Below are 17887 nucleotides of genomic sequence, written 5' to 3' on the forward strand. Positions count from 1 at the left end.
TGCAGATCCAGTTGCTGTCTTCTACCCTTAACCCAGACCACTCAGGACACCCACGGGGAATGCAAAACCAGGAACAGAACAAAGAGAAGCGCTCAAAGCAATAAATACGTCTAAAGTTGGTGAGAACCGCCCCCTCACCAAAGTAGTAAGTTTAAAGAGAATTCTAATTAAGGCATGTCATTTTCACTTGGGGGTCACTCTTTATATATAAAGTCTCATGCCAGCCACCATGACTGTGATTAGCTAATAGGAAATGGTAACAGGATCAGTTTACACATTTTAAAATAAATGTACCCTTGAAGGGCAATTCATTGTTGTCTGGTACATACACACAGGTCACTCTGGTCTGTAATAGTTCAACTTAGACACCTATAGGTATGTGTTTTCACTACCATCTCAACCCATCCCTGAAAGCCACTTCTTTCCTTGAAGCCATACTAGACTTGATAACTTGCCCCCAGCAAGGCTCCTAATCCCTTCTTTCACCTGACAGCATTTAAAATATTGGGCAATGATTATGTATTTTGTGTATGTGTGCTGAACACCTTAATTTGTTCAACCTTTCCTCAAAGAACTTAGTTTCTCATAAAATCTGTATTTGTCACCATTCTGATCACTCACTCAGGCGGAATCCAGTTTTAAGGAAGTATTTCCTTAGAAGGCTGGGTCTCATTTTGAAATCAGCAAGTATCATCCCACCCATATATGAAATATAGTGGGAGAATTACAGCCAATTATTTGGACTAATCCAAGGTGATATTCCATTAGGATGTCATAGTCACATATAATACCTTTTGAGCTTGCAGTCAACTATCACAGTATAAAAGCCGAGAAGTTCCCTGGAGAAGGCTGATGGAGAGTGCGTGGAAGGCTGAATTCAGCCTCCTCCCCATCTTCCTTCCCCTGTCCAACCTGTGAAGTCGAGTCACGTGACAAGCGCCAGTCAGACATTATTTCATGTTATGCTAAGATGAAGTCTGGCTGGAGGAAGCTTCTGAGAGACCTGAAAAGCCAGTATCTTAGCTTCAATTACATTTAGGTGGAGCAAGGGAGTAGACATTTTGTCTTAAACAAGAACTCTAAATGCCCACCAGAAACTACTTGTTCCTGTGATGCTAAGGACACAGCAGTGTCCATGGACACGGCTTACTGAAGGCTTGAAAAATCATGTTTTTATTTACCTTATTTACCAGAATTATTTACCTTAATTCCTGATTCCCCACTGCCCAAGCTACGAATCCTGATCTTTATTTAAAAATTTAAAGTACTACACACAAGAAACTGAAAATTGTTTTTTGGAAGCAGGTAGGGTCATAAACAATAAAATATTCCAAGAATGCACTAGGTGAATTTGTAGGTTTATGCTGGGTTGTCTACAAGTTTATAGTTTGTACTTAGAAAACTTCTTATCAGAAAACCAGGGACATAGCTTTAGGGCTGAGTTAACTCATATAGTGCATTTTCCAGTTAGATCTGTTTTTCTTTCCTTCCATATCCCTATCCTTCCATTCCCTATCAAAGGGTGATTTACTTTGAAATTTCTAAGTAAGGGCCTCTTACATGTAACTATGCTAAGTTTTGTTCCTAGTGATCACTGCATACATAGTAATCACATGATCACATGTAATATTCTGATGGTTTTATTAACAAGTATATAATACATATATTGCATACTGTATATAGTATATGAGGACTGTACAGTACAAATTTATGTTCACAGTTTGACATGACAAAATGTCATTACTGAATTCCCATTGGACTACCGAGTAGAAACAGAGAAAGAACATTAAACATTCACATCTTTAGTAAGAAAGATTACCAAAATGTTTCAGTATTTGCAAGTATACTAATGCATGCTAAAAACCTTTACCCATTCAGTCTTATTAGCTTATAAAATATATTACACTTTATTAAAAATTTCTGCATAGTTTATACAAGTATTAAAGTACTGTAAATGTAATAATCCTGCTATACTTGCAGGTATGGTTTAAGAGATGCTAAGCAGAAAGATTATTTTGACCCTCTAACACTAAGTACATAACAGCAAAAAAAAAAAAAGTGCTAGTATTTGTAAAACATAATATTGTTGTAGCCCTCGTTTAATGCATGTAAAATGGCTTTGTAAATGTATTATTTAAGTGAATTTGCAATCATTTAGAACTTGTTAACCTTGACCAACAAGAGAATAAAGGCCACTCTGAGCAACTTCATGTATGACAGCAATTCCTTCAAGATGACTATATTTTCAAACCAATCAAATTATTTTAAAACCTTAGACCTCTGAGATTGTCTTTAAAACAATCTAATCAGGAATGATGTGTAGATATACAGTATCAGCAATATAGTTTTTCAAATTCCACATTAGTGCAACACTGATAGTGCAGATGGGTGTTTAATAAAATATACACATTCATATATAGTTCCCCTGTAAATCTGTTCTAAGGCTCTTGAAACCTCTGATATTTAGCATTTCCTTAGTTGAACATAGCTATGCTACTAACACATTCTCAAAACCAGGCGATTTAGAATGTTAATGCCCATTTGCGATGTAGAGTCACACTTTAGAACTCTAAAATATGATGGTTACAGATTTAATTTTTCTGACTTCTCCCCCAAGATGACACTTGGATAATAATCAAAGAAATTCTATAATAAACAGAATTTACACAACACTAACTTCATGTTTACAAATCATTCTCATCAATTTAAAATACTGCAATTAAAATCACCATTGATAGTAACATGGCATATCATTAAAACCACACGTTCAAGGGTACCTTATCTTGTATTGGAGGTCTTCCACAATAACAGCTAAAAATTACTAAGAGACTAAATTTCTCAACTATCATAGTAAAATACAAATATATATAAAAAAGGAAAATTTGGTTAAGAGCCAATTGGTAACTAAAGTATATAGACCAGCATGGGAACAGAGAATAGCTTCCTGGGTTGCTTTTCCTTCAGAGTGGAAATGTATCTTTGTTAATGGACTGTTAGCATAATCTAAGCAAGCTGAATAGTAATGTAATAGTCTTTGCAGGGTCTTGCTTGCTTTTCTGAAAAAAAAAAAAATGTCAATATGCCATAGCATACACATCAAATTTCATGAGAACCCACGAAGCTTTCTATCAGCTGGACTCAGACTCACAGTTAATTATTCAAAGATCAATTCTATCCTTTCTTGCCCCTTTTCCCACCTTCAAGATGGGTTAGAACACACACAAATTGGTTATCTCCATTAAAACAAAAATGTTCTTTGCACTCCAACTTAATTCTTCGGTGTGTTGTGGAAGAACCATTTCAAGCAATAAACATTTTGGCATGAATGTGACTACGCATCTACAATACAGACAATACCTACTTTTCCAAGAGCCATTTTTTAAAATCCCTCAATTCATGTCATAGTTGCAAAAAAAAAAATAATAAAGCCTCATAAGGATGTTTTAATATTCTAAACAAATTTTGCAGTGCTTAAAAACAAACAAACAAAAAGAAAAACCAAGTGCCACAATAACAAATTACTTTGCATTTCTCAACTACATCTCCTTTCAGTTGGATCCGAGGGCTTACAAGCGGGATCTCTCAGGTGTGCAGTCCCTACAACTAACTTTTATTAACACGGCGCCATCGAAGTAAGCTCCCCACACAATTCGCAGGCCTCCAGAATCACTCATGCACTGTCTTAAAAACAACCGAACAGTGTATATTCCTCCCATTAAGGTTGTGTTGGATCCTGAGTTGTGGCTGGGATGGATCTTCAGGATTCCATTCTTCTCTCTGCTCCTCCATCCTTTATCGAGGGATGAAGGTGCATTTGCTTAAATGCACCCACACTACACCACCGTCACCCACTTTCTTCAAATTTAGGACCAATGGCATTTCTACGCATAAATTATTTTGACTGGCATTTACACTATGGTGCTCAAAAGCCTGCTTTTGAAAAACTTCCCCTAAATAATGGTGCTATTAATCTTCAACATAAACACGAGTCATTTTCAGTTTGTTCTTCTGACAGGATACTTGATAGTGATAGGAGATTGCCAGCTCCAACAGTAAACATTTGGGAATTTGAGCTACATTTATGAATCCCTGAACTGTGGTTTTCTAGATTTTTCAGAAATCTGTCCCCCAAGAAAGGTGTGTGTGCTTCACAATTATTTATATTTACAAATAGTGTCACTCAGGTCTTAAACTGAAGGAATCTACTAAAGCATTAGCAGATGCTTATTTATGATATGTGTCATGTACACAGATGACAGCCAATTTGGCACCTTACAGCTCACAGAGAAAAGTCTCCATATGAAGCCTCCATGATTAATTTGATAGGGGAATACAATTACCACTCAACATTTCCCTGTTTGCAAAAAAGCTGTTAAATAGGTGGGGTAAAAGGCCATTAAAGAAAACCATTCATACCCTTACCCAAAAGATTTTTTCCCATTACCGAGCAAACAGTTTTGTGGCAGCCCTATCAATGCTTGCTAAGCCACATTAAGGACACTGTAGAAACAGAGAAGGTGCATGGAGAACCCCATCAGTATCTGGCTTTGCAGTAGGGTTCCGCAAAGCTGAATGCATAGAGACTGAAGCTCCGGGAATGTACTGCCCAGTGAACCAAATGATGAATTGTCACCGAAAAGCCCTAGGCGAGCAGGAATGGCTGGCTTCCTCCTTTGCCCGCTTTGCTCTGCCCCTGCCGCATGCCCCTTTGCTCTGACTCCATGCTAGCAAGTACAGCATCCACCCCCTCAACTGACAGATATCATCCACCTAAATCAGCAGCTCTGGCTCACCTCCCAGTGGTGGCAAAGACCTCCTTAGTAGCTGCAGGCACAAAGGAAGGTAAAGGACGTACATTTAGATGAAGTGATAAATCCAAATTGACAAGCCAGATCTGTGAAGGACAATGGAAGAGTTGACTGTACTAGTCTGAAAGCCTGTTGCATGTCTAGCTAATCTGTGAAAGGTTCCACCCTTCTTTTTGCTGTGGAGCACCAAACTCGATCACAGAGCACAGAGGTCTGGATGCCTCTGGCAAGGACTAGCAGGCTGGATACTGTATTTCTAATACATTTACTTTGACATTCTTTTGAGGATTACATGGAGAAACAATTGGTTATGTTAGTTTACATGTTCCCTTGCTTTCATTACATTAAACATATCTCTAAGAAGGGTTTGCTTAGCATCCCCGGAAAAAAAAAAAAAAAAAGTGTTCACATTCTTTAGGTCTGACCCGTGGTAAGGAGAGGAAGGATTAGAGAATATTTACTACTGACCATATGGAAGTTTGAATGATATAAATTCAGAGATTCAGACCAGCTGAATCAAAATTAAAATGTACATGTAAAAAGATGAGTTAGATAATGGGAGGGAGGACAGAGAGAGAGCTGGGAGAGTGGGAGCCACGCTGAGGCGGGAGATAGAGGCATTCAAACGAGCATGTGGCGTTTCCTATGGAGGGCAAGGTGGTCGGAGCGGGAGAAGCTGCGGTCACAGTCTGGACACTGGAAGGGTTTGATTCCAGTATGTTTTCGGAAATGTCTCGTGAGTTCATCAGACCGAGCAAATTTCCATGTGCATCCTTCCCATGTACATTTGTAGGGTTTTTCTCCTGCAGAAAGGTGGGGAAAAAAGAGCTTATTTTTTCTAAGATCAAAATGATATTAATAATTAAAGACAGTAAATATTTGAGCTAAAGCTCTTGACAAACATTATTTCCAAGATAGGATCATACATTTGTCCCTTGAGCCACTAGGCGACAAATAAGAAACACAGATTGTCTTAATATGAAATTGGCTTTCCGCCCAAAAAAGGGGGGGGAGGGGGATTTTAAGAGTTCTTGAAGCATATTTATGGCACTGAAATCCACTCTGAGGGCTATCAAAGAATTTTGGTTTTGCCCTCAAAGGAGGCAATGAATACGTTTTTAATACCCGGTGATCCATATTTGTTGACCTCCAAGTCGTAAACCTACTTAGGAGCTTAGCTACATGCAGCACTGTCCATTCAAAGAGAAGTCCAAACTGAAAGTTTGTGGGATTTTCTTATTCTTTTCAACAGTTTTCTAAAAATGTGAAGTCCCTAAGTCCCTAGCAACAAACATTCATCAGGGATTTCAACATTTTATTTTTTGTTTAGTCAAGAACAACAACGCCTAAGTATAATGCTTTAATTCAGATGTACTGAAAATACAGTAAACTCCTCCCCACCCTGTCAGAAGTCAGGTTTCTACAACCCTCTCCTGTGTGACGATAGCTTACAGGTGAGAAAAAGAAGACCTTTGTGGGAAAGTCACGAGGACAGAAGTATGAAGGCCTTTACAAAAAAAAAGGCAGTTAACAGTAATTTTACATGTTTAAATCAGTAATATTGGGTAATGGGCATGACAGATTCATTCCCATTTACTATCCTTTGTTTTCTAGAAACCTTAAAGGATTGTAATTCCTTGCCATTTCAATGACCTCTTCAGAATTTATACTCTCTGCGCTTTGTTGCACAGAATATACATGCTAAGAGTTATTTTTCTTACATATGAATTGTTACCCAAATATCCAATGTCTTTTTACTCTTAGGCTGGCCTTTGGTAACATCCACCTCTCAGGTCCCGTTCGTGCCCTGAGGAGGCTTTCATGAGTCTATCTTGCACTGCCCATTGGGTGGCCCTCTAAACTGCAAGGCTGTCACCCTCAGCTCTCTCCGTGGCAACACTGTGAAGAAGCCAAAGAATACTGTATGCAGCTGGACCCCTTCGGCTTCCTTTGCCTCCTTCCCAGGATGAAGGGAAAACCTTTACTTCCACTCTGCCAGACACTTTACTTCCTCTCCTCTTCCAAACCTCAGATTCTTCTCTTTGTAAATGTTCCTAACAAGAATGACTCACAGAACTCCAAATATTCCCCATTCTGAGTTAAGGAAATGTACAGAGAGGGAAACTGCTGTTACACTAGAATTTCACGTCCAAGAGTATGAAGTCAGCTCAGACGAGGCTTTCCATAAACATGAATCACCAATACTAACTGCAATTAATCAGGTTTGTTTAAAACATTTTTGTACGAATTCCTTAAGATGTTTTGCTACAAAATGTTAATGAGCACAGGGGACAATTTTATGTTTTCCTCACCTATTTAACAATTTTTATAAGATCTGTCTGTACGCTCTATATGCAACGCCAGGCAAACTGGAAAATATCCTACAACAAATATGGCAGGCAATCGCCTACAATTTCCCTCAGTTTTGGAAGACGATAATTACCCAAATATCTTCACTTTTCTTTCCTTCGATGACTGTCTTCCATTTGAATTCCATTTCTATAAACTGCTGCGTTTACTTGTTCTGTATAAAGAACTTTTTTTCCTTTTTTTGCCATTGTGAATTTGATAATGTACAACATTTATTAAGTGACAGCCTATATGAAGGCCACATCTTTGATGAAACAGGCCCATGGTTAAGGGTACTTTCCCCCTCTGTTCCCACTGGAGGTTTCATGCCCTTTTCTCTCTCTTACTACAGAGACTACAGAACTGCAAGTGGTTGCAAGGGGCCTTGAATAGATAACCCGGAATCTATTCTATTATAAAAACAAATCATTATCGAAAACTTCACTTTTCACAACTGACAAGAGACATCTGTAGCTATGGTAACTTGCAAGATGCCTGAAAAAATTTCATTACAATAATCTCTGAGAGCTAGAACATTTGTCTTAACATTCCATGCTACTACTTCTTAAGAAGAAAGATGAAGCGAGTCTTGTATTTCTAATACCTGTATGTGTTCTTCTGTGTGCTTTCAAGTGAGAGCTTTTAGTGTATACTTTGTTGCATCCATCATAATCACATCTGTGTATCCGCCGCTTCCTCTGGGTGTCTGGAGATTCCACAGGTAAAGGTCTCTTCCCGGGCTGCACGATGACTGAAGGGTGATTCCTAGGAAAGCCGATGCCAAATGCAAAATGGTGAGTGAAAGGCTCTTCCTTTCCTTCAGGGTACCAAAAGCATTAACAACACTGGGCGAAAACAAACAAACAAAAAACCCAACAAAATAAACAAAAAGAAATTAGCGGATCAACCCAAGAAGCACTGCTATATTCATTCAACAAACATGGAGTGAGCACCTACCATGAGCCAGGCACTGTGCTTGGCACCGGGACACAAAGATGAATAAAAACAGGGTTCCTGCCCTGGAGGAGCTCACACTCTAGGGGGAGACAGACATGTAGATAAGTAATGACAGTAAGAAGGGTTAGGGGCTACACTAGAGGGAGGTGCAAAGTGCTAGCAGAGTCTCTTTCCCTTAATAGAAATTTGCTTTCCTGTAGAATTCTGTGGTACTAGGCTGAATGCTGTACTATGTTTTCTCACATTTATTATTTTTTAGGGGAAAACGTAAGAGGTCAAACTCCTAAGTCTCAGGCAACCACGTTGTAGGATGTATCTACATTTTATACTTTACATGATTGGCATTTAGTTTGAGTCTCTTAAAGAGGCTCAATTTACATTTGATTTTTATCTCCCCCCCCCCCCAAAATGTTGGCACTACTGTCTTCACAAACTCAAACCTTTACTGTCACTATTATCCCTCCTTGAGAGAGAATTTCAGGCAGTGCTGGTGGTCAGGCGAGGAAGCCCCTCACTCAGGACTCAAGACCCAGGCTCCAGGTGCAGCACCGGCTCCCTCACTGGCTGCCTGCCACCCGCCCTACCTTCCTGGCTCCTCACCCAGACTCCCCTTCCTGCACCTGCACACCTTTCCAGGGGGGAGAGGGGGGCTGAAATCAAATCAGGTTACACATCATTACTATGAACTTTCTCTTTTTCAGAAAGGAAGTTGGTGGAGAGAAAGGGCAGGTGGGAAGAGCTAGGAAAAAAATCTGTAGTTTTTTCAGGCTCCCCCTGCTGACTGATATAATTAACAAGTTCTAATCCATTCATTTGCTCTCCTAATAACTAATTACTTGATACATTACAAGCTTATGTATCAATGGTTGGCCTCTAACTGCAGTGAAAGATTTCTTTGTCTTTTAAATTTGAATCTAAAGTTCTTAAAATATTCCAAATAACATGTGAATGTTTTATACAAGAGTGTATGGGAGAAAAAAAGATTGGTGGAAAGAATTTGATGAGGGTAAACAATCTTATGAGATAAAGAATAATAAAATTTAGACGTAAAAATCAAGAGAGTCAGTGAATGAAACCTGCTTTTTATCTTGGTAAAAATGTAAATACATGTCCCTTATCAACAACTTTTTCAAGCACCCAAAGAAGTGACTAGGAAGAGAATAAAAAGGTGCATTTTTATCTTGAGTGACTTCACTAATTTCTCACTTATGATTAGCAAAGAAAACAGTCAGTTTTGAGTATCACTTTACCTTCCTACCCTGATGCTTAGAAGGACGATATGAAAGAATAAAGTTTAGATACATGGAAAAGTGAACATGAACTAGAGGGGGGGGTGGGAGGGAGAACAAGAACTTCAATTATATAAATGTACAAACAAATAGAGAAAATGGAGAAGTGAGAGAGTTTTTATAAAGCTCGATTATTAAGACTATTTAATAAAAAGAAAACAGTTTATTTTAAACTTTCAACTTTCATGCCATTGACTGAAAATTTTCATCTTCATTAAGAGAACTTCAGGAAGTAAAATGCTGAGGGGGAAAAAAATGAACAGTTAAAGATATCTCATGTGCCTCTGGGACCCTGGGAGAGAATCCCAGATAACTTTAGAAGTCTCTCCCAGTTATTCGATTTTATGGGTTGGGATTCTAATGGTTTCTGTTCAGTAGTTATGACTGCTGTTTCAGTTGCTCATTTTGTGAAAATGTTACCCTAAAAGGCTGTGCGCTCCAGCTCTGTCCTGATAGTCTCTATAACCCTCGGCAAGGTATTCATGCTCTCCGTGCCTCAGTTTCTTCTCTATAAAAGGGGATGATAATAATGCAATCTCAGAAGGCTGTTGTGAGTAATGCACATGAAACACTTAAGAACAACACCTGTTCCAGATGCAAATCTGCTAAACAGTAGCTGTTGCTATTTCAAGGTGCAGAAACCCATTAGCAAACTTTGCCCCTACAGTTGTTTAATTTCATGAGTTTTTGGGATGTCCTAACACCAGATCAGGAAATCTCTACTCCAGCCACCATCTCCCTTGGAAGGCAGCATCACTCTGAGAGCGGTCAGCAGTCTATCTCTAAAGAGCCAGATATTGGTACAGGCTGAGGTTCAGGATCTTGGGATCTCACTCACTCTTCTTGGTCTCCTCACTGCTCTTTTTTTTTTTTTTTTTTTTTTTTTTTTGCGGTACGCGGGCCTCTCACTGCTGTGGCCTCTCCCGTTGCGGAGCACAGGATCTGGACGCGCAGGCTCAGCAGCCATGGCTCACGGGCCCAGCCGCTCCATGGCATGTGGGATCTTCCCGGACCCGGGCACGAACTCACGTCCCCTGCATCGGCAGGCGGACTCTCAACCACTGCGCCACCAGGGAAGCCCCTCACTGCTCATTTTTAAGGAGGTTGTTTGGGATCATTATAACCAAGAAGTTAGAATACCTAGTAAATATCAGAGACCTGGGTCATTGTTTTGAGTTAAGCTGATCCCTCTTATGTTTGCTACAGTTTCATGTTCACAACTCAATGGGGAAATCTGATCCTCAAACTTTTTGTTCTAAATAAATTTTCACACATGTACATAACAAAAGAAATCTGATATACATCTGAGTGCCTTTAAAAATAATCCTAAAGCTGTAACTTTATGATCAAACAAATGGATTTCAAAGCTGTATTTTAAAGTCCGCCTCTGTAAAGGAAGGGTTTCCTAAGGCAAATATTATTGGGGCTGCCTCATGGACATGGTACCAGGTGCTTGGTTTCCAGTGATTCTTTCCTGGCTAGCTGGTTTCCTATGTGGGCTGCTACTGGGCACACTCCAAGACATTACTTAATCACATCTGTGAGAGAATTACTCGAAGGGTACATGTCCCAGTTGTGGCTAATCGGTTCAATTTTCTGAGAGGCAAAATGCATTCTTAGGTCAGCATTAGAATAAGCACATTACTCATTAATCATTAAAAGCCACTGAGCTTGAGATCATCAAAAGAATGTTACTTAAAATAAGCAAGAAAAGAGAAAAGGTGTTTTCTTTCCAGCAGCATTCAGAGCACAGAATATTGCCTTCAGATATTCTTCCGTAATGTGTTACACTGTAATTTATAATAACCTAGACTTTGGAATAACCCCCTTTCAGTCAATGGATCCCTGCTATGTGGGCAGTTGGCTTTATAGCATCTTTTTCCTCATCTGTGCAGGAACAATTTCAGGTACAAGCCATGTTGCCAGTTACCTCACCAAAGACATCTGACATCCTAAAAAAAAGGTAATTCAGCCTATAAGATGTGTCCATTTTGGTTAGTCTAGTTTTCCTTTCCCTTAGTGCAGCAGCAGATGCAATCAGCTAGATATGGCCTAAAAATAGCAGAAAGACCACTCATCTGGAAGCAGGAGATCAGCCCAGGCCCCCTCTGCTGTTAATGTTGTGATTACAGGCAAGTTATTTATGTCTTGGCTCATCAGTTGTTTGCTCTGACTCCCACCTGCTTGTTTTGGGAGAATGAAATAACTCCTTTGAAGACACTTAGAAAAGTTCCTTTCTGGGGGTAAGGAGGCCCTATGCAATTGTGAAGGGCAATAATGTACAAGACCATCAGACAGTCTGCCTGCTGATGTGGCCCCGGAAGAAGATTCATTCTCTTCTTCATCTATCAAGGAGTAGATGACAACCCCCCCCCAAAAGCGGACAGATTTGATGCAAATGACAATTGATATATGAGCTATTATGAAGGTACCTACTTGGGTTGAATGTGGATACAACCAGAATATATGTTAAGTTCCAGAAAATAGCTGTTCTAAAACCAGATGATTCATATTCTGTTAGAGAATTCATTACATAAGGGAGAAAAGAGCAGTAGATAAGGCAGAAAGCTGGAGAAAAGGTTATATGGGGAGGAAGGTGATAGAAGGGAGCCTGAGGAGACAGTAACTGTTGTACTTCCTCTGTACTAGGAAGCTGGCCATTAAATCCAATGTTGTAAGGACCATAACACAAGACAAATAATTACAACCAATAATGAAAATAAAGAGGAAGCAGGGGCAACGAGATTAAGTGACTAGGCCAAGGTCATACACATGGTGGAGAGCAGAGCTGGAATCCGAGACGTTGGATCCGAAGGCCACGTTTGTACCTACCGCAGACACAGCCTCCAGTGTAATCACTGGTAGAAGTCAAGGGCATCTCTAGTGGCAAATCCCAGTTATGATGTTATTTAGACTGTGTGTGACACCATCACATGACAGCAAGTTAAACCACTGTTCAGGTGCCTGGATGCTGACCATTACTGTAAACTTCCTACTGGATGGCGGTTCTAAAGCAGACCGAACATTCTAGGGCAGTCACAATTAGAAAGACAGGAGACTAAACAGTTCTTTCAACGCCGAGCTTCTCTGAGCAACATGGTCAGCTTTCTGTTGCCATGGGACTGGTTTTGGAGTATCTTTCTTGGATTTGTGGTTGGCCCGGAAAATTCTGACTAAAGCCATTCCCCACCACAGAAACACTACACTTTATGAGAACTGACAATAGGAAGGATGATATGTGATCCCATGAAGCATTTCCAGGATCCAACCTTAAGTGGAATATCTAGAACACCAAATTCAATCCATGCTGCGCTAAAGATGATGGGAGAACTATATACACATAGTCTGAAAGGACGGAAAAAAATGAGATAAAAACGATTTCTGGGGTAAAGTGGCAAAATCATCTGTGACCAATTCACTGAGAACGTGACGTAACGCGTGTTACAGAGCACACAGTTTTCGGAGAGATTCTCCCATCTGGCCCAGGGGCTGCCCCGACGACAAGACAGTCCCGGCTGGCAATCCACACACCACATCCTGAACGGGAAGCTCCAGCCTCCATTCCAGTTCCAAGATGCACGCCGCTACGTAAATGCCAGGCAGACCTCAATATACTTACTCTTGTAACAGTGCTTGCGGGGGGGACACTGAGTTCATTAAAGGGGGTGACATTTCTTCAGGATAATAATCTGTCCTCTGTGGTTCGATCCCAGGTTCTATTTTAATTTTTTTCTGTAATAGAGGCTTCTCATATGATTCAATTACAGGGACTACAAAATAAAAATAGAAAAGTTACTCTATGTACCATTTACCGATTTCAGCCTTTAAACGCTTATTGCACGGCTTCTAGCTACCACACTGATGTGTATCTATTTGCCTTTGGCAAAATGACAGCGGAAATGAATTGGTGGGCACTTTTTGTTCCTCCTAACGATTACTTTGTCAGCAAGCACCGTATGGAGCAAGTTGGACTTTTAAGACATCAGCCCCCGAAGGATTTCTTCCTTATGACGTTTGGTTATCTCCTTGTTACCCCAGCCTTCAGCCTCTGACCAGTCAGTAAACAAGGTGGCTTTTAATAGCCATTAGTTATCACAGGGTCTAAAGGTATTTCTTAAATGCCTTTTTGCACCTAGAACCATGTTGGTATTCAATAAAGCAAAATATAAAGTCAAGATTCTTATTATCCCCAAGTTGACAAGTATATAGTGAAACTAATCATTTCATGGCATTTAACAGACAGCCTGATTCTTGGGAGATCTTCCAGTGTCAACACTTTAAAAAAAAAAAAAAAAAAAAGCAAATGCCTTAGGCAGACTCTAAGTCGAATATTTCCTTTTCAGAGTTCAACAGCTCTTGGCCCCTTGCCTCCTTTGCTCCCTCACCCAGACTATCTGGTGAAGACCCGGTAGGTCCGCACTAAGCAGGGGGCTGCAGTGTGGGCGAGTGGCGGAATTTACCTTGCATGCTACTACTGGAATTTTCCATCTCGTCCGACAGGGAGACCATGAGCGGCTGCTGGAGGTGGCTGGTGTACATGAAGGGGACGGGCTGCACGACAACAGGCTGGATGACGGGCAGGATGCCGGGGCTCCGGATGCCGTGGCGGGAGAGGGCCGCAGCCATCACAGGCGGCATGGACAGTGGCACGCTGAAGGGCTGCACGCCGGGCGGCGGCGGCGGCGAGTACTTCTTCCCCGGTGGGCTGGACGAGGGCAGGCTCAGCCCCGGCGAGGCTCTCCTGTGCAAGGACTGGAACTTCAGGGAGGAGGGGGAGTTCCCGGCAGAGGGCGGCGAGCTCCGCTTGTTCACGGTGAGGTCCACCGGCTCCATCTGCATCCCGTGCGACAGGCCTTCTGGGGTCTGGAAGAACTTATCAGATAACGGTGTGGAGTAGATGACGCCATACTTGTTGGGCTTCATCGACTCCATGTAATTAGACGGGTATGACTATTGGAAAAAAAGAAAGACGGAAACGTGTCAACAGCCAAGTAAGCGTGTTTGCTTGAAACACGAATTAAGATGAAAATACACAACAAGGCACCTTCCATCACATGGACTTTAATAAGTGGTTTGGGTTTAGATACATGCTTGACCCTAATGATGAGAGAGACCTGGTCTAATAAACTTAAGTACTAAAGTTAATGTGGTAACTGTGTCACACGAAAAATCTCTAATTCTACGATTATGGCCATGCCCAATGTTAAGGCTGAGCATGATACCTGGAAAAATTCTGAGATAGGTTATGAAACAGAAGGCTTATGGGCCTTTATTATTAGGAGTTGGCGTTTGAGGTTCACCAAGAATCAGCCAAGCCAACTAACCTTGTTGATTTTGATGGGGTTTCTTATTGGCAGGAAATACTCTCCCTGGCTTTAGTGTCCTCCAGCTCAGCAGGAAGACACTGAACGTTTCTCACACGCTGTGTATAACAGGGACAAGCGGAGCTGCATGGTAGTGCCTTAGGATGGTCTTCAGCCACTGACACATCCATGCTACGAGTCCTGGCCTTAGCACTGAAAGTCCTACATCCTAGGAAACGCCTCAATCTCAGGCACACCAGGATGGCCAGCCACCCTACACACCTATACACGGTAGAAGGCCACCCATATGAGGGTGATTATGTTCTTGGCTCCAACTTGTGCGATGGACTTATTCACAGTTTGAATGAACCTGTAGAAGATGACTTAATCTCCAAATTTGTGGATGACACAGAACTGTAAGAATGAGCTAATGTAACAGGACTCAAATAAAGACACGTGACGCTGCACACGAGCCGAGGCCCTGCCTTCTTCTCCTTTCCACCTTGCTACCCCCCTTCATCAAAAGAGGCTGCAGGACAACCTAACAAGATACTGGAGGAGACACCAATAGTTTTCCTCCCAAATCTAAGATCTGTTCCACAACTGATCTAATTTATCTTCAAGTACATTTCTCTCTTATAATATCAAGGTAACCTAACTCTCATTTACCAGCTTTAAATATAAATCAATCATAATTGCCCACTATGGGTACTGTCCTTGGCCATGGAATTCACTAAAATTACTTCTATACCTTAACTAAAATTAAAAAATAGAAAACTTTGTTGTGGAATGCTTTAAAAAAATTAAACTCAACGTAAGTCATTTTCTTTACTTGTAGGCATTTTAGGGAAACTGAAATTTTTAGTGGTAACATGTCAAGTCTACCTGCAGAAAATTACTTGTATTTGAATGTTTTACAGTGAAAGTGAAAAGTAACATACTGTGCCTCTCTTCCAGCTCTAGAATCTTTTTTTTTTTTTGCGGTACGTGGGCCTCTCACTGCTGTGGCCTCTCCCATTGCGGAGCACAGGCTCTGGACGCGCAGGCGCAGCGGCCATGGCTCACGGGCCCAGCCGCTCCGCGGCATGTGGGATCCTCCCGGACCGGGGCACGAACCCGCGTCTCCCGCATCGGCAGGCGGACTCGCAACCACTGCGCCACCAGGGAAGCCCCCAGCTCTAGAATCTTATGTGTTTGTGATTCTGAGGCAACAGTAGCTCAAGATGCAACTGAGAAAACCCACCAATGGGGCCTTACAATGAAAAAGCTTAAATGCACTATTAATTTCTGAGCCTCCCCAGCCCCTCCAATGGCCACTAATTTGAGTTATAAATAACTGTGGAATAGCAGTGTTTTTGACTGGGATTACCACTGAGATCATACCCTTTTCCTCTCTGGGCCTCACTGGGTAAATCTCCACCTGACTTTGCATCAGAATCAGCTGTGCTGCTTCAAAATTCCAGATGCCCGATTCCTTCTCTGGGCCAACTGAGCATCAGAGTATTGGAAAGTAAGGGGACAGGCAAGTACTTATCTTAATCTGGTTTTAATGTCAGTTTCTCGTCGTTAAGATGCACTTTGTTCACCTGTCCTTTCTTTCTTTACCTGCATCCTCATTCATAATCTACATAACCACATGGAACAGTGATTCCTGCAGTCTGGTGTATATCTCTCCGATAGACACAGAGCTTTAGAATAGTTATGTGTTTATTTAAGTGTATCAAGAAAAAACTATGTTTCTCAGTAGTAGTGATAAAAAGTTCTCTTTTTTTGTGGTACGTGGGCCTCTCACTGTTGTGGCCTCTCCCGTTGCGGAGCACAGGCTCCGGACGCGCAGGCTCAGTGGCCATGGCTCACGGGCCCAGCCGCTCCGCGGCATGTGGGATCTTCCCAGACCGGGGCACGAACCCGTATTCCCTGCATCGGCAGGTGGACTCTCAACCACTGCGCCACCAGGGAGGCCCAGATTTAAATTTAAATGTTGAAACAGGCAAAAGCAAGAGGCACAAGGTTTGCTAACAAAAAATTACAAACTTTGTACAATGAGGGTTTAAGGAAGTAATTAACTATAGGAGGAAAAAAAGATTTCTCCTGGTTCTAAAGTTTAATCATCTTGACATAATTTTCTAAAGGGCAAAAATTCTGGTATGAGAAACAAAAACTCCAGGAAATGGGAGGCAGTATTCATTGTTTCTACTCAAGGAATTGTAGCTTCTCCCTTATTTTCAGCCCTAGTCTTCAAAGACATTCCTATGACCTAGATTTTAATGCCAACTTATTGGCAGCTACATAGGAAGCAAAGTGAGGACATAATTTTATTGCTGTCATTGTTGGATTTTTCTATCTGTGGGGTGAGTTTAAGGAAAGCAGGAATTTAGAAACTGGGAGATTTGCAAATTTAATAACAGTCTCAGGTTTCTCAAGCCATAAAGAAAGAAACATCCACACATAGAGCTAAGTTTTATAAACATCGTGCCCAGTTCTGCAGAGAGCTTGCCCTCCCATGAATGCCCCCTGCCAGCTATACTGGACATGTGGTTTTCGTAAGGCTCTAGGGCTAAAAGCAGGGGGACTGTTGGGACCTGGGCACACGACTGAGTACACTATTAACAACTTCCAGTCCGACTGCCTTGCCTAAGGGTGAAGAAATCTGGTTCTTCAAACTGTCTCACTAGCAAATTTCATAGCAATGTTTACCATAACCTTCTATGAGTTGTGTTTACTTTATTTGGGTGGAGCACATAAGCCACTGCAATCAGCCTGCAACAGTCTGGTTCTCCACAGTGTAAAGACTGATACAGGGCTTGCTTGGGGTGTGTGCCTTGGGTGGATACACCCTGGTAATAGTTGCTTCTTCTCTGTTCCAGACCATTCCTGTCTTCTAACAAAGATAAGTGTGGCTGCACCAGAGAAATCCAAATCAGAGGCAAGTACTGATGAAGCAGAAAGAGGGCCTCCAGCCACTGCCAGGTATCCACTGGCTCATATGCATACAGCTTACTCAAGGAGCCCTGTTTGCGGGAACAGAGCAGCCTGCAGACAAGACCCACGCGAGGCTTCCCCACTCCTGACCCCCACTAGTGGCGGCAATGGGTTTCCTTTTCCAGAAGATCTGTTAAGAAAAGTCCTCTCCCTCTGTTGTAACACGCATTCAAGTGTTCACACCTCCGCGCTGTGGGTT

The 17887-nt window shown here is 41.5% G+C and overlaps 1 protein-coding gene across 3 annotated transcripts in view; it reads right to left on the reverse strand.

Moving 5' to 3' along the window:
* Positions 1-1624: 1624 nt before the first annotated feature.
* Positions 1625-17887, reverse strand: part of KLF3 (KLF transcription factor 3) — a 36453-nt gene continuing 20190 nt past the window's right edge. For all 3 annotated transcript variants that reach the window (XM_059067095.2, XM_059067094.2, XM_067036289.1), the window contains 4 exons: positions 13864-14353; positions 13023-13173; positions 7762-7922; positions 1625-5611 (listed from right to left, as the gene is read on the reverse strand). In XM_059067095.2, coding sequence (XP_058923078.1) covers positions 5430-5611; positions 7762-7922; positions 13023-13173; positions 13864-14353 — 984 coding nt within the window. In that variant the 3' untranslated portion in view covers positions 1625-5429. The remainder of the gene's footprint in view (positions 5612-7761; positions 7923-13022; positions 13174-13863; positions 14354-17887) is intronic.

The sequence above is a fragment of the Kogia breviceps genome, chromosome 6 (assembly GCF_026419965.1).
Source record: "Kogia breviceps isolate mKogBre1 chromosome 6, mKogBre1 haplotype 1, whole genome shotgun sequence".
NCBI classification, from domain to species: domain Eukaryota; kingdom Metazoa; phylum Chordata; class Mammalia; order Artiodactyla; family Physeteridae; genus Kogia; species Kogia breviceps.